Raw genomic sequence first — 24174 nt, 5'->3', positions numbered from 1 at the left:
CACTTTTAAAGTTAATTACATTGCAATCAGTAAGCCCCCAAAATGTAAATGAATTCTCTTTTTGCTCCCCCCCAGACGATCCTGTGCCTGTCTTTATGTAACACTGCTACCACCGTGTGGTCGAATGAGGTACACAAAGCCTTGCATGTATATTTGTAAAGTGGAATTTGGATAAACAATGGCAATCTGTGATCCAGTTGAATCCTATATTCATCAGAGCAAACAGATGGGTATGATGTGCTTCCCTGTTTCACTGAAGGACAGAAAAACATCATGCTTTTGCATTTGGAATTTAAATGCAAAAGGAATTTAAATCTGGGACTCCCCACCATTTGACCTTAGAACTGAAGAAGCTTCTCGGATGAGAGGTGAAACGTCTTCAAGTAACTTAAAGAAGTCCAGACGTTTTTCTTTGCAAGCTCCTTTGACTACGATGACCTGGATGACTGAGAACCTTCACAGACATTTTGCATTTGGAATCATTTGTACCTGCCACCTTTTATCATAGCAGCCTTTTACGTTTGAATTGCAATTTTCAAACAGTGTCTCGGTTTAGATCAGACCAGGAAGAATGCTGGGCTCTGCCATGTGCTGTTTGATTTATCCAAGATAAGTTAAAACCCACATATGACTTCATCTTCTCGTCAGCAACTTAGACTATAGTTCCTGGGGAACCATAGTCCCAGCGTGTGCGTGTAGATTTGTGTACTGTAAGACAGTAATGTGTTTATCTTTAAACACAACTCAGTACCGTGTTATCAGTTCACAGGATCCAGATAACAGAATGACACATTTCAATAGCAGATTCATTACTATCAGTTTTTACGTGGCAGTTAGTTTCACATGAATGGCACCAGCTCCTCTATCAACTTAGGCTATCTCCGTGTCTTATTCCCGTTATTGTAATGCCAGACTGATGTCACAATGTGGAGATAAAGGCTACGACAAAAAGTCTTCTTGGGTCATTCTTGTCATTTAGACGAGTACTTTACTTCTGGCTCCTGCTGTATTTTGATGAGAACTTTGTGAAACTGCAGAACGAATTTGGGTCTAGTCAGATGCCTCCATTTAAAAATGATTTAAACACTAAAACTGTGTAACAGTAACAATACTGCATGTCTCTACTCTCAGGCCTGCGATGGGTGTGGTGCATTTGTGTTTGAGTTATGCTGTAACGGTGAGCACACTGTGTTTCTGCATGCAACAAGCATGAGGAAAAAACAAATGAATCAAAATGTTTATGCAATGCTTTTATTTCATGTTAAAGTAAAACAAGATTGTTACAAAAATACTACACAACCTTAATTCATCATATTTTTCCTGTTCTTCCCTCACAGTAGAAGCTATGGATTAGAGAACCTTTCTAAATCTTTCCCTGAATTCTAAATAAATAGTTCCCTAATTTCATAAAAAAAAATCTCTCCCTAAAATTTCTAGAAATCCTACACTGTATTTACATATTGCATACAGTGAAAAAAAGATTTTTCATCGTATACATAATCAGCAGTGCACTATACCAATAAAACTGTTGATGCACAAAAGTTTCTCAGATTTGTCTCGCAGATTCATTCATAACATTTATATTTAAATATTACAAAAATATTTCTGATTAGTGACATTATTTTCATTCATGTAATTATACAGATCAAAGAGCTTTTTTTAGCCATCAAGTTGATCTAAAGGCTTCCTTTGCACTATAACAGGGATGAGATCACGGTCATTTTTGAGGCTTGTTAGTGTGTTTGTGTCTAAAGCTTGGCTTCGATGATAACAGAAGATGCACTCAGGCTTCCATTGTGCCACTCGGAAGAATCCTGGAAATCAAAAGAGATGGGTCAGATCAGTAGTTTTTTTTTAATGCCTTCAACACAAAAAACACAGTTTGTCTCTGTAGACTTTAGTCTGTTTGGGCTAGCTTCCACCAAAAGAGTCTCTGGAGTCATGACAAACTTTAGCCTGACACATCTGTGTACATTCTCAGTCATCCAGGTCACGGTAGTGTCTTGAAGCTCAGCTAAACGTAATGATAGCTTATGCGCATATTCATACACACTATGTAAAGAAACACCCTAAGCCAGATAAATTAGCCTATATATAGCTGGATTTGTTAAATGTGAAAGAAAAGAGTTGTGCTATGTGTTAGAGCATATCTAAGCACTGCAAAAATGTCAGTGAATATAAATAAATATAAATGTTTCACCTTTCTGTCCTTTGTTGTGTATTAACACAACAAAGGACAGAAAGGCAAAAGATGAGACGCTTCAAGTGTTAATTTTCTTTTTTGTTTACCCTTATATGTACTGTAGAAAACAATCTATGATTGGGCCACGTGCAAAGGTTTTATCACATTCCTTACTTGTAAAATGAACCTTAATTAACAGATAAGATAGGTTCAAGAGCCGTAAACCATCTGACTCTTCAAAACCTTTGTGACACTCGAGTCAAAGATGAAGCTGACTGAACACTATTATCATAAATGAGAGCAAATTTCACCGGAAACCAACAGTAAAAAACCAGCTGTGGAAATCAAGAAATACTCTCAAAGATCAAGAAAACTTAAAGATAAAATTATGTGTCTGCAGGGCAAAAAAGGGAAAGAAAATCCTCATGGCACTGCACAAACAGCAGCAGAAAGTGCGCCTCAATCCAGTGTACACTTTACATGCAACTGCAAAAATCAATGTCTGAAAGTTTTTCGCCACAATCACAACGTACTGGGAGGCAAAAACGATGCAACTGTTAAATCAGTAGAAAAGATTTCATACAAAAAAAAAAACCTTCACAGGTTTGATTTTCTCTTAAAGAAAGGCAGAAGATCAGTTATGAAGATGGAAGATACAGGGAGTGCAGAATTATTAGGCAAATGAGTATTTTGTCCACATCATCCTCTTCATGCATGTTGTCTTACTCCAAGCTGTATAGGCTCGAAAGCCTACTACCAAATAATTATTAGGCCACGTCCTTTCCTTTGACAAAATGGGTCAAAAGAAGGACTTGACAGGCTCAGAAAAGTCAAAAATAGTGAGTGCAAAGCTTCTGAAGCGTGATCATCGAACAATCAAGCGTTTCATTCAAAATAGTCAACAAGGTCGCCTGAAGCGTGTGGAAAAACCAAGGCGCAAAATAACTGCCCATGAACTGAGAAAAGTCAAGCGTGCAGCTGCCAAGATGCCACTTGCCACCAGTTTGGCCATATTTCAGAGCTGCAACATCACTGGAGTGCCCAAAAGCACAAGGTGTGCAATACTCAGAGACATGGCCAAGGTAAGAAAGGCTGAAAGACGACCACCACTGAACAAGACACACAAGCTGAAACGTCAAGACTGGGCCAAGAAATATCTCAAGACTGGTTTTTCTAAGGTTTTATGGACTGATGAAATGAGAGTGAGTCTTGATGGGCCAGATGGATGGGCCCGTGGCTGGATTGGTAAAGGGCAGAGAGCTCCAGTCCGACTCAGACGCCAGCAAGGTGGAGGTGGAGTACTGGTTTGGGCTGGTATCATCAAAGATGAGCTTGTGGGGCCTTTTCGGGTTGAGGATGGAGTCAAGCTCAACTCCCAGTCCTACTGCCAGTTTCTGGAAGACACCTTCTTCAAGCAGTGGTACAGGAAGAAGTCTGCATCCTTCAAGAAAAACATGATTTTCATGCAGGACAATGCTCCATCACACGCGTCCAAGTACTCCACAGCGTGGCTGGCAAGAAAGGGTATAAAAGAAGAAAAACTAATGACATGGCCACCTTGTTCACCTTGGTCCATCATCAAATGTGAGATTTACAAGGAGGGAAAACAGTACACCTCTCTGAACAGTGTCTGGGAGGCTGTGGTTGCTGCTGCACGCAATGTTGATGGTGAACAAAGAAAGGTGGCTATATTGGTCGCTGATTTGTTTTTGTTTTGTTTTTGAATGTCAGAAATGTATATTTGTGAATGTGGAGATGTTATATTGGTTTCACTGGTAAAAATAAATAATTGAAATGGGTATATATTTGTTTTTTGTTACGTTGCCTAATAATTATGCACAGTAATAGTCACCTGCACACACAGATATCCCCCTAAAATAGCTAAAACTAAAACCAAACTAAAAACTACTTCCAAAAACATTCAGCTTTGATATTAATGAGTTTTTTGGGTTCATTGAGAACATGGTTGTTGTTCAATAATAAAATTATTCCTCAAAAATACAACTTGCCTAATAATTCTGCACTCCCTGTAGTAGTTAACAACATTTTCTTATTGTTAAAGACTGTAATCAGCTTAATGTTGGTTATTGCTATAATGTCATTTTTAATTTCTTTTCACATACATTACATGTTCATCATTTTAAATAACTAAAGCAAAGATGGAGTGAAAAAAAGGATTAAGTAAAGATCCAACTAGCAAGGACTTTATTCCATTCATGTTGAGCGTCCATATTTTTAACTAGATGAAATCTCTGGTGGTATTAGTAGGATATAGGACAGCGCTGTAAGCAAGCAAAGGCAACAACAGGCAAGAACAGGAAAATTAGCAGTACCGCGCTGACTTCATCTGAAAAATCACAAACACTACGCTGTGATTCAAATCCAATCAAAGCCATGCCGCGGGCAGCAACTTCACACACTGGCCTCCTAAAACACAAGAACACTAAAGTGAATCACACAGCATGATGAGCTGTATGATCTCGTTCTTGATTTCCTACTGTGATAAGCCGCGCTGTTTTATTTCTATATGGAAGTGCCATTCGCATTTATGAGGAAAGTTTAAGCCAGTCAGCTGTTCAAAAATAGGATAGTTAGAAGTAGCTGTAATCCAATGTGAGGAAGTGTTTTGGAATCAACAGGTTCATGCAGGGGTTAATGATTACCCCCAGCTGACTTAATTGTCCTTAAGTGACTTTAGCTGATTTTAGTAGAACTGCTACTGAGAAAATCAGTAGCAGGGCTTCATGGGGAAGAATCAAAAATCACATGATTTTCACGATTGTGTAATTATGATTTCTTTTGCACGATCCTCAGAAACACATAGAGACAGTAAAACAGGTGTAACAGTGAAAAGGGTGTACAGCAGGTGCTCTTGATCAGTGGCAGTGTGTGGTGATTGCTTTGTGCTCCTACCTTTGTGCACCTTTATGATGAGCTAAGATTTGAGATTTTTTTTCATTTTTTATTTTTTTTGTGGAAGCAGAAAAGTTTTATTGATCAGGCTTGAGAAGAAGTCTGCTGCTCGGAGATTAGCGATGTGGCTCCGTAGTCTTGTCCTGACTTGTGCCTCTCCGCCTAAAACAAATGCTTTTGATCACTTCTCATTCAGTGTTTATAGAGGAGTGGGGCTCCAGTCTGGAGTGAAGTTCACCAGAATCTGATCACACATATATGTTTAGTGGTTGCTCGTGCTAATCAGCTTCAAATAGTGAGGCCGGAGTATGTACACAAAAAGCTCAGGCTTCACTGTGTTCTAAGTGCTCAGTTTTCACAAAGCTTGGCTCTGTGTTCATATTAATAATAACATAGTCATCTTAAACAGACACCTGCTATTTAAATGCTCCATTTGTGAGGGGCAGCCAATCAGAAGAAGTCTTAGTAGAGTCCAAGTATAAAAATCTTGAGCTAAAAATTAGTTTAATTTGACTCCTTTTAAGATGGCTTGAGAGACTGAAACACATTTATATATATGTGAGGAATTAAACTTTAAGCACTTATCAGCAACTTCACCACAGATCTTGGAGACTCACCCAGAAAGAGAAAGAAATGTATGGTGACAGAATGACTTAAGAACAGAAGAAAATCGCAACCATAAAGTCATAACGGCTGACAAGTTCCATAAAAGTTTACATAAGAATATTTAAATGTGCAGAGTGCCAACAGAGTCAGTGAATATTCAACAGCGTCTTTTAGCTAAACTGATGCAGACATGCAGGATCACAGAAGACAAAGGCAAAAAACAGTCCTCCTCTGTGGAGCCCGGGATGCACAGGTGACTTATCGCTCACGACAGACAAACACTTAACACATGGATCATTTTCACAGTAGACATTTTGACACACTATTAAAATATTTTATTTATGGCATCTGTTGCAGTACATGGTACTAGCCAAAGGATGAAGAATAAAATGCTTTTCCTACACTGACATGTCAAAATGTCTTCCGTGAAAAGGCCTATTTGACTTCATAGTACCACCGCTTTTGTTTCATATCCCCAACAAACAAACAAAGCGCTACACCCTTGGCTTGCTTCAAAACTTACGGCTGCTTTGGCCTGCAGGTTAGCATTTTGCCTCCTGAGATCAGACTTGATTAAAGCTGTAAAAAAAGAAAGACAGAGAGAGGGTAAGTCTGCATTAGCTGATGGATCCTCCACTGCAAACACAGAGACGAACACAAGCAAAACAGGATCGTATTACTTCACACAAGTTAAACAGTTTATTGAAACAAAGTAATAACAGTGACTATCCAGTAGGTGGCTCCTATGCACAGACACGTTCAAGTCTTAATAGTGGCATTCAAGTTAAGACACCTTGTTAACTATTTTCAAAGAGTGTGTGGCTACCAATGCAAATCTAAAAACAACTAAGCCTGCTGAGAAACTCCGGTCAAAAGCAATTATTAAAAAAAAACAGCGTGATTGTAATTTAATAATTAACTTCAATTTTCATGGAAGGAGGAGACTATTTCACAAAAACAATCACAGCCTTGCCTTCTAATGGTGCCTTCATGTACGTTCATACAAAGGTTTATCACCAATCGGAGAGCAGGGCGGATTTTTTTTGTTTGTTTGTTTTTTTACAAACATTTTGTTTTTCTTTTAAAACTTCATGACCACAACAAGAAGTTTACTCATATGAAGAAAAAGCAGTTAGTGAGTCAGTCTGTTGACCTTTAAGAAGTGTCATTAAAGGTTAAGGCATTTTTAAAAAGTTAAACATTGCTGCTAAACCCATCGATGGGTCATGAAAAATCTCCTAAGTGGTTTTGAAATCACCTTTATTACCTGAAAACACACCCCTGCCGAGTGCGTGTCTGTAGAGCTATGCACTGTCTTTACTAAATGGTTCCAGGGCTTAAGAAAATGTTCACCACTCCTCCCTCTGAACAGTTTAGTTGTATACAGCTTTGTTGTTCTCTAATTTCAAAGAAAATCTCTTCCTAGCGATGATGAAGAATGACGCAGAATGCCACCTCAAGCCGCAGACTCTGTTTTATCTGAGCTGCAGACAGCCTTCTTGTAAAGAGGTGACAAATTTGTCTGTTATGTGTAAAGTGCAATAAAAAATAGCATTATGTTCTCAAGTATTCCTCCAAATTACACCATAACTAAGTCCTGCTTTCTAGGAACGTGACATTCTTACATAGGAGTATTAGTAAACTCGTAACAGGATAAAGTGACAGCAAAGACAATTCTTGTGCATTTCTGTATGTGTGACATTAAATCAGTACTCTATTATGACTCAAAACTGTGTATTTTTCACAGTCACGGAGGTCTTACCTGTCATTATTGTGCCTATCAGAAGAAAGACGCACAAGAAGATGTTTCCTGCCAGCGTGCCGTAATTGTCAATGATCTTGCCTTGGCAAATGGTGAATATAATTCCGAACACCTGTGTGTGGGTGCAGAACATGGGGTAGTTAGGATTAAAGCTAGCGCTTGCACGCACCCGGGAAGGATAAAGAGCAAACCCCGTCCTTGAACTCGGTTTTTATTTTCATGCATCTTGGATCTTCTGCAGCTGGCGAATATGTTTATGCACCAGATGAAGGAAGCTCAACTACACACTGAGTTTTTGCAAATATATCACGCACAGTTGCCGTGATGTTGAGAGAATCTGTCTTGCCTGCTTATGAACAGGCATTACAAATGCATAAACAAAACTACGAAATAAATATATAAACAAGGAAGTCAAAATTGCCTCATAATGCCAAACCCCCCCACAAAAGCACGTTATTCCAAAGCAACGCCAGCCGTCAACAAAATCCCATTTTATTGTTTATATCCAAAATTCCCGTGAAAACCTGCATTTACAGTATAGTGAGTCAATTCCTCCAGAGCAACAGGCTGAATGACTCACTTTTTCCATGGAGGGAACACAGCTTACATCCATCATTTCATTGGTTCTTTTCTTCTTTTTTGCTATCACACTGAAAACATTGATCTGTACCTGTGCTGAGCAGTTGAGGAGGCCAGAAGACGTTCCCTCTGACTCTGGGTATGTCAGTTCGACTGCAAATTCAAAGCCCAGTGGCAGGTAGCCCGTCATGAAGAACCTGGACACAAGGATCCACAAAAGGGATAAAAAAGAATTTGTGAGTTTATTTAATTGCTGCTCGCTTTTTTGCTACAGTTTTATACGTGTAAATGCGTAAACAGGACACCTGCTCCGTTCAATAAAATGCCCCTTATCATGTTAGCTGACAAGTGCATGGACACTTTGTACCTACAACATTTGATTGTTCTTCCAGGAAATCAACACTCATGTGGCCTCAAGTTAATAACACTGGAGAATTTATACAGGAACAGCAGGTTTTTCAAAGCAGTCCAGTCACATCAGATTCTTTTTCTCATTCAACAGCAGGGTGTTGTTCTTCCACTAAAGTGACAGCAAGTGAAACTCAAATCAAAAGCCTCTGACATGGCTGCAATAGCAAAACACATCAGTCTGAGTCAGTAGACAGACACATTTCTTCTCTTCTGTCAATATGATACGGAGACTACAAAGCAGCAGACGCGCTGACCTTTAATGTCAAACACATTTCTTTAAAAAAATCCTGTTTAAAAAAAACAAGGCTAAAGTTATGTCTGCCATAGATCATGCAGATGCACTTCCAGAGGAAAGGAATTCCAATTTGGAAGATCACTGTGTGCTGCTGAGGGTGTAATCATTTCACAGCCACATAAAGGTTAAACTGGATGAACAAGATTGTTTTTTAATTCCAAGAAGAGAGAGGCAACCCAGAGGAAACCTAGTAGATGATTTCCCCCATAAACATTTAAATGGTTTGGTTTTCCCAGTTCATAGAGGTTATGTATTTTTATTTTTGTGATCTGAAATAATCCTGCACCATTATTACTATATGACATACTCTCGCTGTCTCTATTTTTTTGTTTTGCTTTGTTTTGCTCTGCAGCATGGGCTTCCAGGAAAACATCACTGCGAGGGGGTTTTCTTGATAAAACACATTTCAGTTAAGTTAAACTAATGCACATATATGCACATATTTATGTATTTACATAAGGACATTTTTCCTTTTCTCATGAGTTTAGGTGCAAATGCAGGCCTTTGTCTAAACTTTGTAGGGTCTACATGTTTGTAGAAGCTGAAACAACCAGGGCTGTAAATTATTATTGCAAATGTCAACAGAGGTACCGGGCCAAGGGAAATGACCAGAAGCAGAATTTAGGACATGACGGAAGATTTCTGCATGGTTTAACGGCTGAATCGAAAGTGTGCACACATACTTTTATACATACTTTTAAAATGTACAAATACAATAGCCCACTCACTTGCCTACTACGGATACATTCCATATTTTGTTATTTTTGGGTTTTTTGTTTTTTTTACAGATCCACAGTATCTATCAAAATTTTTATATTCATGAGGGGCGTTTGTTCTCTCTCGATTCACAGAAATAAAGGTGTTCTGAAGTAGAATCAAAGTAGTAAATGAGTAGAAATAAAGTCCTTTAATGACATTACTTGTGTAAAAAAACAACAACAAAAAACCAAAATGTTAGAAGAAACAATAAAAGAATACCCAAGTACTCCAGCAGTGATGAAAACCACCCAGAGGTGTCCCAGGCTGAGTGTAGCAGCATAAACGATCATCCCCACCAGAGACAAGAGGTAGACTGCAAGGGTCGTCTGCCTGGGGAAAAGAAGAGCATGAGTAATACATGTCACTGTGAGCACAGCAGTGATCATTATGACTGCACACACATATGTAACAGTACGTAGTGCGGCAGTTTTGCAAGTAAAAGAAACAAAACGTAAAGCTGCAGCAAGTATTTGCCAGAAATTTAGAGAATTTCGGGTCTCTGGGGGTGGGGGGGATGGGGGCTAGAGTGTATCCCAGGTGTCATCTGGCGAGAGGCACCAGCCTATTACATAAGAGACAGGCAACCAGTGTACAGTCACCAATTAACAAACATGCATGTCTTTGGACTGTGGAAGGAAACCTTTGCACGCAGAACATGCAAAGAAAAAAAGACACCACACAGAGAGGCCCCAGTCAGCTGGAGGGTTCGAAACCAGCTCTCTCTCCTTCACTTTTTCCTCTGTGCTCCACCCACCAGACAAAACGAATGCTCCTACCTACCCTACACAGCTAACCACAAGTCATTTTTGGCTTTTAGCTTCATGTGGGCTGGCTAACTTGCTTTTCCAGGAGGGAAATCCCTCAGCTTATGTTTGTAGCACGAGGGTATACTTTTTCCCTGCATTTCATTTAATCTGTGTCTCCAAAATCTTTTATGTGTGGGCAAGACTGCTTCCTATCCTGTTTCATGTATGCCACATTTATTAATCAGAAATCTGACATAAATCAAACAAACAAAGAAAAACGGAGCAAAGTCTAACGGGCAAATGTCGAGGGATAACATTTTTAATGCCTGAGAAAAGAGGAGGTGCAAGGGTGTAGCTCAACCCTACCTCAGACAACCTGTATTAAGGCTGAACGGCTGTTATCATTTTTTTTTTGTCCATTGACAGCAAAAGATTGCTGCCTGCATGGGCGTCAATGTCAATATTTTGCCACTAGGTGTGCTGTGGAGTAATCTTTTCAATAGCAGGTACCCTTTTCTGTTTGCCTTACTGTTTGTCACACAAAATAAGGCCTTTGTAAATGTATTGAGAGGAAGGAAGTGGATTCCACACCTCGTGTGAGCCCACATCTCACAGTTCAATACAATGGGCGACAAACACTGAAGGTAAACACCACCTCTGTTTGCTTCCCCTAAACACACAGTCTCAAAGAAAGCTTATTTTATACATCCAAAGCTTCATAACAAATAAATACTAAAGCATGAAAAATGCAGTCCTGTAGAACTGGTAATAATATTCAAATATAAACTGACATAAACTTATGAATGAACACCATTCATAAATATTACAATGTAATAGCATAATTACAATGTGGGGAATTATACAATAAAGCTAAACATTATTGCTTTCCCCCTCATTTGCAATACAAAGCTGTTGTAGCTACAACAGAAGGGAGTCGACTGGGTGGACACTGCTGTCACCACACAGCCTGAGAGCACATGGGGCCGGAGGAAGAGTGCAGAGGTCGCTGCCGTAGCAGGATGCTGCACCTGAATAAACAGATATAGAGACGCAACACAAGATATGCAGGACGCCAAGTTCAGAAGGGAGAAGACAATAAACAATCAGGTGCCGATTTAGCAAAGTGCGTTGAGCGGGCGACCACATTCCATACGACTGCGAGCGGCGAGCCCAGGTTCGAATCTGACCTGCAGCCCTTTGCCACATGTCCTCCCCCATCTCTCTCTCCCTCTGCTTTCCTGTCCTTTCTTCACCATGTCTGTCAAAAAAGGTGAAAAAGGCCCAAAAAAACAGCACTCATTTGGCTGCTTTCTGGTGGCACGGAAAAAGTGGTAAGTTTTTAGATTATCAGCCCATCGCTTTGGTTTTTTTTTTCAGTTTCGTTACAAATAACGTTTGATTTTTATCTCCTGCTCTGCACGTCCCTTTGTCTTCTTTTTCCCAAAACACAACACCCCCTGTGGAAGAACTGCTGCTAATGTACTTTCCCTTTTCGATGTTCGCCTTACTTGTACGTTTTCGTTCTGTCCAACCAAACGCCGCAGATGAGGGAGCCGACCATCCCTGCGATGACGATGGTGAGGCCAATCCTCCCGGCGTTCACTTCTTCTCCCTAAAAAAGCCGAGAACAATGAGCAGCGCCCAAAGACTGTATATCTACAAGCATTAACTAGAGATCCACACAAGGAGGTTGCACACACCTTTTTAGTACTACAAACAGAGAAGATCGCTCCCTTTTCCTGTTGTTTAACTTATAAAATGATTTAAGAGAAATGGCACCCATGCCTTAAATATAGCATTGGTTTGAGCTTGTAAGCGAACAAACTTCCAAACTTGGTTTAGCTGTGATAAATCTGTTATTACAGTGTTGTTTATTGAACTTAAGTTACATTAGTTTATAATATTAAACCTTATACTTGACTATTTAAGTCTAACTATTCATTTGTTGAAGAGTCACGAGAGTTACAGGCAATAGAAATGATTTGAGATGAGTGCAGAGGAAACGGACATACAGGGTAATGCACGATGATCATGCGGTTCAGCAGGGTCCCGACAGCATAAAAACAACCAACGTTCAGACCTGCAAAATAGGGAATAACATCAAATAAAATCTGAAATCACCTTCCCACTTTTCAGGAATCATGAAACTAACATCATTAACTGAATGATGAAAAAGTTTAGTAGTTGTTTCTAATAAACCTGATCGGAGTAGTTTCTAAAACGAGGATAAATGTGTACTGAATGCGTCCCCACCTAAAAAATAAAACACTACAGCAGGCTTGGGGGAACTCCAGGCCTCAAGGGCCGGTGTCCTGCAGATTTTAGACGTGTCCTTGATCCAACACAGCTGATTTAAATGTCTAAATGACCTCATCAACATGATTCATTCTCCAGAGGCCTGGTAATGAACTAATCATCTGATTAGGTGTGTTGACCCGAGGTGATATCTAAAACCTGCAGGACACCGGCCCTTGAGGCCTGGAGTTCCCCACCCCTGCACTACAGCTACAGCTCAGTTAAAGTGACAGGGACAGGTGTGATAATCAGAGAGTCAGAAACATATTAGTAGAAAGATTAGACACATGACAAGAAAACCCCAACAAAGAATGCACCTTGGGATAATATTTGTACTTTTTTTTTTTTTTTTTTTTGGTATTATTTTTGTTACTAGTATAAAATAATGAAACATATCCCTCCCAGTTTATCCAATCTCAAGATTACTGAGTTACTGGTTAAACTGTGTGCCAAAATGCAACTACATTCAATTTCCAGCAACATAAAACCTAGATTATATTTTTTTTCTTTATCTCTTCAAAAATACACTTTATCATTCCGTTTTTTGTTTGCTCAAGTAACCAAGAGCTCCCAAAAATAAATGAATTCCTATCTCAGACTCCTTCCACTTCATCAAATCTTTGATCTTCGGGATCTTAAGGTCACATTGACCGAACGCACGTGTTAAAAATTGTCAGGTTATAAATGAACTTTGGAGCTCTTAGGGTAAATCCAATTTATCTTCTCGAGGAATACTGTCATAGCTGATGACTGAGGACTACGTAATCTGCGATAAGATAAACACCATTGCACTACGAAGGGAATTTCCAGGTGTGATTCTACCCGATATCTGTGGAGGAATCACCACAGATAACATCATTTTCACTTGGGATGGCTTGTTCAACCATGGTTATGGGAATTTATACTACCTTAGTAAAAATCCGCCTTCTAAAAACATTTAACATATTTTCATGAATTTCTAATGTTGAATTATGCAACGTACGATTTAATGTCTTTTAGCCCGTTCTAAAAGGTTAATGACAACATAATTTAACAAAAATTTGGAGAACAGTAATGACAAACCATAGGTGACGACGAGGAGCATGAAGGGCTTGTTGCGCAGCAGGTTTCGGATGGAGGCTATGTAGGAGTACTGCTCTGGTGGAATGCTGCGAGCTGTGGCCTGGGCCTGAGTCGGTGGAATTTTAGGACGCTCCTGGAAAACTGACATGTGGAAAGATCGACAACAGTGTGAAACACAGTAAACAGCAGCAGTCTGCACACTTACAATGAAAACTGGAAAGCAATAAGAAGCAACTCTACTGGTGGATACGTCCACCTGTAATATTCAAAGGATCAATCAATGCTAAGTGGTAGAAATAAGTTCAGGGTTATATTTCCTCCCTAGGGCCACAGGCTTCTTCCTGGAAGGAGCCAGTGACACATTCAGGCAAGACTGGACAGGCTCTAACGCCTCTATGTAACCCACTATACTCTCATTTGCTCCAGTGAAAATCAGCTACTGTCTGGTGTTGAAGACATCTTGGTGGAGCTACGTGCCCCCGGCCTTGTAGGGATAAACAGATGTGTGTTTTTGTATTTCTTGTAACTGAACCAGGGACACCTTTTTTCCTTCTGGCAAATCTCACATGAGGGTCTGTGTACAGTAAGCTGTTTTCACTAATCCTCCAAAAGTGTCCTACTCTTTTACACAGTTGATCTGCCAATGGTGGTGATGAGACTGAAATTATACCGTGATCTCAACTGCTGTATGCGTAGTCATCACTGCACATGGAAGAATGCAAATTTCTATTCAAATAACCTTTGGAGTTCTCAGACTGATCACAGGTAAAATTTCCTATATGGCTTGGATTTCATCGTCATGGTAATTCTCCTTTTTCAGTGAACAGTAAGTAGTCATATGTCAAAGCAGACGGTCTCCAAGTTTAACTTATACGATTGTTTTAAAGAAAGGCAGAAGCTAAGCATCTTCTCTCACCTCACAGTTTATGCAAATTTCTCAATCCTGGGACTCTGTCTGCCCTGCTGACTCACAGCCCTTTTGCAGGACTACAGATGGTCCTGCCAGCAGGACAACCCTCACACATGGCATCTTGCATGTATGCATGAGGGTGAGCTAGTATATATGTGTCATTAAACTACTGCAGCCACCTGGTGTCAAGTTTCACACTAGAGTAACCAGGAACAGCATAAGTCACATCCCTTGCTTGCTAAAATGTCAGCAGATCCAAAAATCAAGGCCCTACAATAAAACATTTTCCTTTTTTATAACTGTGCACAGTGTTGCCACTTCAGGCCTCCAAAAATATATATATAATGGGAAAAAAAAACCCTCCTCTGCCACCCTGGGATGAGTTATATGTGTTGAAATCACATAGCAACATTTGTGACTCAAAAATTGAGCCAGTACAGAAGTGCCAAATCACAAGCACTTCACAAGTTATAATGTTGTGAAATTGTGGGTAATGGGTAACTTGTAGCAGAAAAAAATGACCCCATTTGGGTGTAAAGTTGCCAAACTTTTGAAGCATTTTTATTAAATATTAACAGTTATTCAAAGTATGCAGTTTTTATGTTCTGGTGGCCACTGAAATTAGAATTATGGCACTTTCCACATTCAAGTAGATAAGTCTGGATTTGAGGCAACATGTCTGCCAAGCTGTACTGCTTGTGTCTAGGCCTTTGAAACTAAAAGGCACTGCATGGAGCTTAGCTGAGTTTTTCCGGGAAGAATATTTGTTTTAAGTCTGTTTTTTGATAGCCAAAGGTAGGGGCTCAGGGGGTTGGGAAGCGTATCTGTAACCGGAAGGTCGCCGGTTCAATCCCTGGGCTCTCTGTCCTGGGCATTGTGTCCTTGGGCAAGACACTTTACCCTACCGCCTACTGGTGTTGGCCAGAGGGGCTGATGGCACGGTATGGCAGCCTCGCTTCTGTAAGTCTGCCGCAGGGCAGCTGTGGCTACAATCATAGCTTGCCTACACCAGTGTGTGAATGAATAGTGGCATTGTAAAGGGCTTTGGGTGCCTTGAAAAAGGGCTATATAAATCCAATCCATTATTATATCATAATAACTTTTAAAGTTAGCTTACTTCTGCCACAGAAAAAAGTTATTTCTAAGTACGTTTAAATTTCAAGGTACGCAAGTGGAACTTTTTGAGATATGTAACTTTGGGTTATTGAGTCAAATTTTCTAGATAGGTAGACAGTAAGTCAAAATTTTCATCAACACCTTATGAAGCAAGCTTGCAAGCTAGCTAGTGCTAGCTCAAAAATATGCATGTCCTCTTATCCAAATATGGCCATATTCATCTTCAGAACCAAAAACAAAACTACAATGTCACAGTAATAATGCCAAAATAAAAAAGCTGCAAATATAAAGTTTTTCACAATAGCTCGCTTTAAAAAAATGTAAATGCTAGCCCGCAAACAAGCTATTTTTTTTTTTTTATATATAAGAGATTTATTGTGTGTTATCATACACATAATACTTGACAGTTGTCTTCATATTGAAAATGATTTAACCACTGGTCATGAGGAATGTGCCCACATTGCTTGAGGGCTGTGTGCTATATTGAATGTGATACAACCACTGGTCACAAAGAATAAATTGCATGTGGTTGGTGACTGGTTCCTTAAGGTTGCTGGTTCATGGTGGATGAAATCGATCACAAAGACAGTGCTGCAACAAATCCTCCTTGGCAGTGATTTGGGTTCCATTAGTTACAAGGAAGATGTCAACTTGTCTGACAAATTACACGCTAACTACTAGTTAAGCAGTAGCACTATTTTACAAAGTGCAACACAAACAAGAAATAGGAAATCTTTGCTTTTTATGCAGAAGTTGTGCCTCTGGGCTTTATGTTTTAAAAGGAGTAACTTGTCCTTTGAAGGGAAGCAGTCTCTCTTTCCAGTTTGTGTTGCACCGTTTTCTTTCCTTGGAGAGTAGCTGGAGAGTGTTTACAGACAAGTTGATGTGTTTCGTGCAAACTACGGCCCACTGAAGCATTTTTCTAGTGACCAAAGCAATTGCAAGAAGGTTTTCTTCAGCCAGTCAGGAAATACATATTTCTCCCTAGCGATCAGAGTTTGTCAGGTGGTCACAGGCCAGTTCCTAGGCCTGTGTGACTAGTGTCTAATTCACTTGACCCTACACTGTTGCACATGTCACGTAGTTTGCGGTCATGTGACTGGAAAACTTAATAAGCTACACTAATAATGGTTGGATATTTTGAGAATACACTTTGAGAAGATGAGATGATCAGTGTCACTTGTGTCTGTATGTAGCTGAAGCAAGAAAACAACCAAACACAAGTACCTGTAAGAAATGTTAAAAAAAATAAATAAAACTGCAATTACTGACCTCAACTGAGCCAGTTCAAGCACATTAAACACAAAAATCCCTCTGAAACGTCAGATGACATTATTTGGGCAAATAATAATGTATAAATTAACAAAAGTGCTGGTAGGGGAATTTACTCAACTTGCAGCCATCTTGCAGCTACACATTCACCCAGTGATTAACCTAAACTATCTACCTCCAGCCTCGTATTTACCATAAACAGAGGCATTGTGAGTCCTCCTACCTTACTCTAGGAACCATAAATAACTGTTTAGTGGGTCACAGGCAAATTTGACACAGCGAGAGTCAATTATGTAGCGTACTTATGAACACAAACACCATGTGACTGACCGAACAGTCACATAAGCACTGAATAAGCTGAGGTTTGCATTTCATAGTGCTTCATTAACAACAGCAGACTATAGCCAAAGCACTAACACTGACTGTATAGTCAGTCTAAATGCTGTGCATGGTACTACTAGGAAATTCCTTCACAAGCATCCTTTTGTGTTTAGGAATGCAGAATGCTTATGAGGAACGCCAGCCTCCGTCGTTGCCCCCCGCCCCTCCCTACCCCGCTGCAGGAAAACAGCATATTCATACATGCTCCTTATAGCAAGTCAGTGTTTTTAAAAGTAAAAGATATTTATTGCATTTTGATTAAACACTCGTACTGTTATTTTATCTTATCCATAAATGGCACAGCACATGATTCTGGGTTTCACAACAAATGCCACATTTGAAGGGGAATCATATATAAAGACACAGCAAAGCATTTTTTCCTCATCAATCACATGCTGTTTGTCATGTCACTTCCTTCTGCCACAAAGTGCTGAGTTCTCTTTTTCTTATGTCCATAGCTCAAATGACTTATGATGGATTTCAGTACACTTCTGACGACCTTACTTGTGCTACAATAATATCTTTTTTTATGAAAGTCCCCTTTTAACTAAGGTTTTGTGTTGTACGTGCATCCATGTCAGCACTTTTTTTGGTCCACTGAATGGTGCTTCTTGTCAAGAGTGTAAGTTTGGTGTAAATTAAAACCTTCATGAGGTCAGCCTACTCAATAAGAAATTCCCACGGGCATGAAGTAGGAAAAAACCTCATACAATACATGTCAAAATGCCCGAGCCTTTTATAGCAGACAGGAGCGAAAGCACCACCGAATGTCACTCTTTAACCATTCACAAAAAATCCTCGGTTACACGGTACAGTAACATCATTTTCATGCAATTTTATGTAAATTCGAAAACCTGACGGGAAAAAAACGCTTCTGTGCTTCATGATGTCTAGCCATGCGGAAAGTTTCATTTTATATGCAGAGGCGTTGAGGACACAGTTTTTACTACGGTGGAGGTTGTGTAGAGTTTCTTTCGTGCTGCACGAAGCAGCTAGAAATCGTGTTTGAAATAATAATGAACCACAGGCTTCAACTCTTTTCTTTGAAAATGCATTGTATCAAAAACCCTGACCCCCATCGGAAGATGAGTATTAAGGGTTTCAGTGCAACCAACATAATATACCCAATAATTTGGTTTTGCTGTGAAGACACCAAGAGATTACACATATAACCCAAGCTGTCTGTGTAGCTAGAAACCACCGGAACGAAATAAGAAAGTACCATCTTTGTGATTTTTGTTATTTTTTCGTGATTACCTTACCGAAGACAACAAGGACGAAGAGTAAAGTAGCCACTCCTGCCGTTATGTAGAACATGATTCGGATGTGGTGAGCCAGCTCATCCATGTCGTCCACATTAGGCACCAGGATAGGAGGCACAAGGAACCCGATTGCAATACCCAGCTGCAGGACGATGGAAGAATTTAACAGAATTAGAAGAAAACAAGTGCCACAAACAGTTTTCACTAAATTAAAACACTGAAAATCTTAGCTTTTTTAGCCCATTATTTCCATGTCTTCTACATGCCTTGTAACTTTACACAGTGCGTATTAAAAAGTTTTAATACTTGTTATTTGCCTTGAATGATTCTATTTAGAATAGGCTCCTCTATTCCAGGGAGGTTTTTTGCTGAGTTTGCAAAATGTCACATATGGTATACCCCGCTTTGCTGAACCTGATGACCTGAGTCTGCAACTGACCTCAGACCTCCTGCTCAGATGTTTTCTATTTGTGTCTGTAGAGGACTTCTTGGGTTTTCTTTTTGTGTGATTTAGGAAAATAAGATAAGGCCTCGCTGTTTCATTTTAGACCGAAGGCGAAAGAGTTTCAGTCGCCTTCTTGAGAAGCAAAAGTAGACTGAAGTAATTGTACACAGAGCTGGATGACATCACTTATGACATTGATATCAAAGCTCCAATAAATCCGAAGAAGACATTTGAGCCTAGAATTTTATTTAACTAGTTACATTATAACTTAGTTTAAAATCAGATTTAGAGCACACAACTTGAAGATTTGGACGACCTTTAAAAGTGAATTGGTGCAGCGATTAGCAGTCGTATGTGACCCTGACATCCAGTCTGCCCTGCATAATTTACAGGCAGCTGTCAGACAGCTCTGACCTCACTATACAGACCCTCCTGTGGCAAAAAAAAAAAAGAGATGCTGAATACTGACAGAGTTCACACAAACCTGGTTTCCCAGAACTCCTATGGAGCAAGCGGTGGAAACTTCTTTCTCTCCAAACCACACAGAGGCAAGGTATGAAGGAATACCGAGGATAAACACTGTGGCTACTGAGCACACAAACTGGCCAAAAAAGGTCACTGGGAAAGTATCTGGACTGGCACTACCGATTTTTATCCAAGCGCCAATGCAGTTAAAGGCTGACCCGACGAGGACAACATCCCGGATGCCCCTGTTGTCCAAGAACCAGAGGATGGGCAGAATAAGTGGAATGTAAGTGAGCAGATAAATCATGGCCAACCAATCAATAGCCAGAGCATCAATGTTGTAGAAACGCATGAATATGTTGCTAATAATGCCATACTGTAGCCACATGAAGGCATTGCTTGCTGAGACAAAACTGAAGAGAAACAGCATGAACCAACGACGGTGATACAGCTTGGTCTCAACTTTTGGGGCCAAATCCGACTGGTCACCCAAAGTCTCCATGTGTAAGCAGGACCCTGTGGAGACCGCTCTGCCAAAAGGCTCTGGACTCCATTGCAGTGATGAAAAGCCTGGAGCAAGATTCTTTGCAGCCTTGGAACACAGCCATTCTTCACCGCTGAGCTCCGAATTTGCACGGTCCCCTTTCAAAGTATTGTTTTGCGGCATTTCAACTGTCCTGAAACGGGCCCCCCGAAATGTTCGAGACCAGAGGTCTCAAGATTCAAGAGCTTGTGTCCTAACAGCTTACTGTCCTCTGTTCAAACTGCCTGCAGTAGAGAGATGCCAGAGAGCGAGAGCAGCTGGAATTAGTGTTGCCTTACTGGTGTCCCAGGTCCCTTCGCATGTGATGACACTGTGCTCCTTTACCCCATGTCCACATATTTATTACACCCAGTCCTGTCATGTGATGTTAATATAGGATGTTAATATCTTCCATTAACTAACTAATAACTGAGAAAAACATGTTCCTCTGTTGAACTTTAACCATTTTTCTTGTTAAAGTTCACCCATTTCAGTTTTTCGGTTAATATTTCAAAGTCTTAGTTATTGTTCACTCTGAAGTATCTGTTTTCTGTTGGGGAAAATACCAAGAATTCTCCAATCTTTCAGGTTTTTTTTGCATGCAAACTGTTTAAAATGTGTAACCTTATGTAACAAACCATTTAGATGATTATGATATTATGATATTATGATGATTATGATGATTATGAATATGATTATACTACTGTGATAGGATGAAAAGCACTGATATCCAGGCAGTTTAGAATGAATCCAATTAAAAGTATTGGAGGGTTAGACAGTGGTCTAATCAGGTTTTTAAGCATCTGTTATGTTTGTGTTTTATAAAAGAGACAAAAAAAGTAAATTGAGTTTATTTGGGAGGTGTTTGCAGATTCCCAGATTGCGAACAACAGTTTGTTCTTAGTTATTCAGACTGTATCCAACTGTTTCCCAGTAAGAAATGATGACATTTCAGTGATATTTGCTTGGAGTTTATGTTAATGTGACTCAAGCGTTGCTTGTTCAGAAACTTTTAGTGTTAAGTCTGATACTTTGGTATTTCATGATACCAAAGGCACACTGCTGATCTTTGCACTCCTTTGTGCTGATTTGACAGCTCACGTGATTTTCAACTGCCCTGTTGCTCCTAATTTATAGCGGTACATCGGCAGCTCATGAACTCTTTTATGAGGGGGTATATTTTTTGTAAAAAAGCAAAACAACATTAAAACAAAATGGAAAAAATATATATAGTTGGTTAACTCTTGCTTACATGAAGTGCTCAATATTTATTATTTCATATGTACATTCACATTCAAAACAGTCTCCTCGTGAATGCTTCTACACCTCTGAATTTGTTTTCTACACTAATGGATTTTTAGCTCATCTTTAGTCCAATGCAGTGCTATCTATCTATGCATGCGTTCATGCCGCTGAGTACAGTACTTTCTGACCAGACTTTTGCCCTAGGTTTATCTATTACATAATGCACTGCTGTCTGAGGGTAATAGTAGATTCAACGGAGCTTGTAATTCATGTCTCCCCTAAGTCATGCCATTGGACACATAAAGGCAGATAAAGGTGTATATATATATATATATATATATATATATATATATATATATATATATATATATATATATATATATATATATATAGTTGTTGTCTTTTGGGATGGGGATTACTATTACTATTACTCTCCTGAAAGTGGAAGAGTCTGGGAAACTTTTTGTCGCTCATTAAAAAGTTACATATAAATTAGGACACATAGTTTTTGTTGTTGTAGCTCTTTGTTTTGTCTTGCATGTCAGTCCACGCTGTGTGCATTGTTGCTGTCCCACATCCCCAGCATCCAGTACTGTTGCTTGGTGATGCACTATGGTCACTTAAACGTGCGTAATTATGCAAACGTGCTTGGAGATATGGCAGGGTCCAAGTTATTAGCATTATTAGCCTAAACATAGGATCCATACATTCTCAAGTAGGTTAAACGTTAATTTAACCTACTTTCCAACTATAGGACGGCCTTTGCATCGAACACCCTACCTGATTCCCGAAGACTCCGATGGAGCATGCAGTGGACACTTCCTCTGAACCAAACCACACCGACGCGATTCTAGATGGCATCCCGAGGATGAAGACCTGCGCGAAAGAGCAGCAAAACTGTCCCAGGAATGTCACGTAGAACAGGTTGGGTCTGACGCTGGCCACTTTGATCCACGTCCCCGCGCAGTTGAGCGCCGTGGCGACGAGGGCGATGACCCGGAGCCCTTTTTTGTCCAGCAGCCAGGTTACCGGGAAGATGAAGGGAATGTATGTGAGCATGTAGATCATAGACATCCAGTCTATGGTGAAATCATCGACGCTGTAGAACTTGGTGAAAATGTTGCTGATAATGCTGTACTGTATCCATTGGTAAGAGTTGCTCAGCGAATATAAGCTGAACAAGAAGACGATCACCCATCGTCGGTGGTAAAGACGGGTAGCTTGCAGTCCTTCGCTGCCGTTCCCTTCACTTGAGACGTCGCTGGGCTTCGCAGCGTCGCCCCCCTCCAGCTTGACATGGTTGTCAGAGTCCGCCTTCCACACACTCTGATCCTCGTTTGGTTTAGTGTCTTCCAGCGCTTGTTTCTCACTCATGTTCCTCTAGGTCTCCTCAGTAATACTCATCGGGAATAAACTTGGCACTCAGCTGCTGTGGTTTTGTTAACCCACACTCAACAAAAGTGAAAGAACCTGAATTCGCTCTTTTTTCATTGAGGAACATTCAGCGCTTTAGGAAAGTCTAACCTACCGTAAAAGAAAGTCAGGCCTAACACGATATGTATTCAGCAGCAGAAGCTCCCTTTCCACTCTGTTTTACATAAATATATATGCTTAGAAAGAGAAAAAGTTTTTAAAAGAGGCGAGCTTCCAATGTTTTCGCGGCTGTCTCCAAAATCTATCGGTTCATTTCCTCCCGGCTGAGCACTGAAGATATTTTTGGTACCCGAACTTTCACCCAGATCCTGGGAAAGTTAACAAACTTTGAGCTGCAGATGATTTAATGCCAGTTTAATAGTTATCTGAAGTTTAGTTTCCCGATCGGTACCACGTGTCGGAGAGCCGGCTACTATAACCCTCCACCCGGACTTAAAAGACCGCGTTGGGATCTTGAAACGAACTCGGTAAGCTCATGCACAAGGGCGGAGTTTTAGATAAAACTCTTCTCTCTCTCCGTGGTATCTGAACACGCTGTAACATCGAGATTATAGACACTAACGCGCATAATTGCGCGTCATTTGTTCTCTGGTATCTTAGTAGTGTGTGAACTATAAAACATGCTGGTAATCATCACTTTTATTGCAGTTGTTTACTCTAAAAGCATTGCAGATAACATCATTTATTTTGGGCAGGCAGTTATGAAATAACTGGCTGAGAGGTGACACGAGAGGCTCAGCTGTGCTCCAGGACACACACTCACACACACACACTCACAAAGTTTTTAAAAAGTAAAGTTATACAGGGAAGGTTTCAAAATACTATGTTCTCCTTAATATAAGCTACTTTAATCGTGCATCTCATTCTGGTAAACAGTGCCATCTAGGGACCTCCAGGATGCTGTCACAAGCTCCTGTGACACCACAGCACCACTGGTGGTGTCACACACTCTGCTGTCTTAAAGAAAAAAGAGGTCACAGTGATCATCCTAAAAGGCATTACATTTAATAAATAGATCAGCTGGCTCTTCTCACATATCAGCTTTATCAACAGAAGTCAAGACCTTTTGAACGCCAGGTTCCAATTCTTCATCATCAACAATTGCTTCTTTTTTTTTGGTACACAGTCTGAAAAACCTCTTTTCTTAGGATCTTGACTTTACATTCTCTTTGTCCACAATCAAATCTGTCAAAAGGTCCTGAGAATTAGCAATCAACAGTAACACACTAAAACAGTGAACAACACAAAAAACAAAACGAAAAAACAAAAACAAAACAAGGTGGGTGAGATGATAAAGGTGGCTCTCCTTCACACTAAAAGTATGCAATTTACAAAAATATCGCCTGAGTCACTTCAACATTTATATACTAGGTTGGTTCTTCACTCTGTGTAAACATGGACTGGCTGATAATTCTACTCAATGAGCCATTTAAGTTCACAGATAGATTACTGATAATAAATCAGAAAAGCAGAGAGACGAGCAGAAGCGAAATAAATAATTACAGTTTGGC

The 24174-nt window shown here is 40.0% G+C and overlaps 1 protein-coding gene across 2 annotated transcripts; it reads right to left on the bottom strand.

Moving 5' to 3' along the window:
* Positions 1-1252: 1252 nt before the first annotated feature.
* Positions 1253-23120, bottom strand: flvcr2b (FLVCR choline and putative heme transporter 2b). 2 transcript variants are annotated; one of them, XR_014906871.1, is made up of 11 exons: positions 22010-23120; positions 18552-18693; positions 13611-13751; positions 12266-12333; positions 11762-11865; positions 9727-9837; positions 8134-8239; positions 7464-7575; positions 6225-6280; positions 5096-5257; positions 1253-1814 (listed from the first exon to the last, which is right to left on the bottom strand). XR_014906871.1 is itself a non-coding variant. In XM_085372310.1 (10 exons), the coding sequence occupies exons 1-10, from the start codon at positions 22601-22603 to the stop codon at positions 5180-5182; spliced, it is 1512 nt and encodes a 503-aa protein (XP_085228436.1). In that variant the 5' UTR covers positions 22604-23120; the 3' UTR covers positions 4410-5179. The 2 variants fall into 2 exon arrangements, 1 of the variants encoding a protein (XP_085228436.1); XM_085372310.1 differs by lacking the exon at positions 1253-1814 and having other exon boundaries at positions 4410-5257.
* Positions 23121-24174: the final 1054 nt, after the last annotated feature.

The sequence above is a fragment of the Diplotaxodon limnothrissa genome, linkage group LG15 (genome assembly GCF_057381915.1).
Source record: "Diplotaxodon limnothrissa isolate DT_005_m linkage group LG15, D_limnothrissa_male_GT1.1, whole genome shotgun sequence".
NCBI lineage: Eukaryota > Metazoa > Chordata > Actinopteri > Cichliformes > Cichlidae > Diplotaxodon > Diplotaxodon limnothrissa.
The sequence above is the reverse complement of the archived record's forward strand: the minus strand, read 5'-3'. Positions and strand labels throughout refer to the sequence as shown.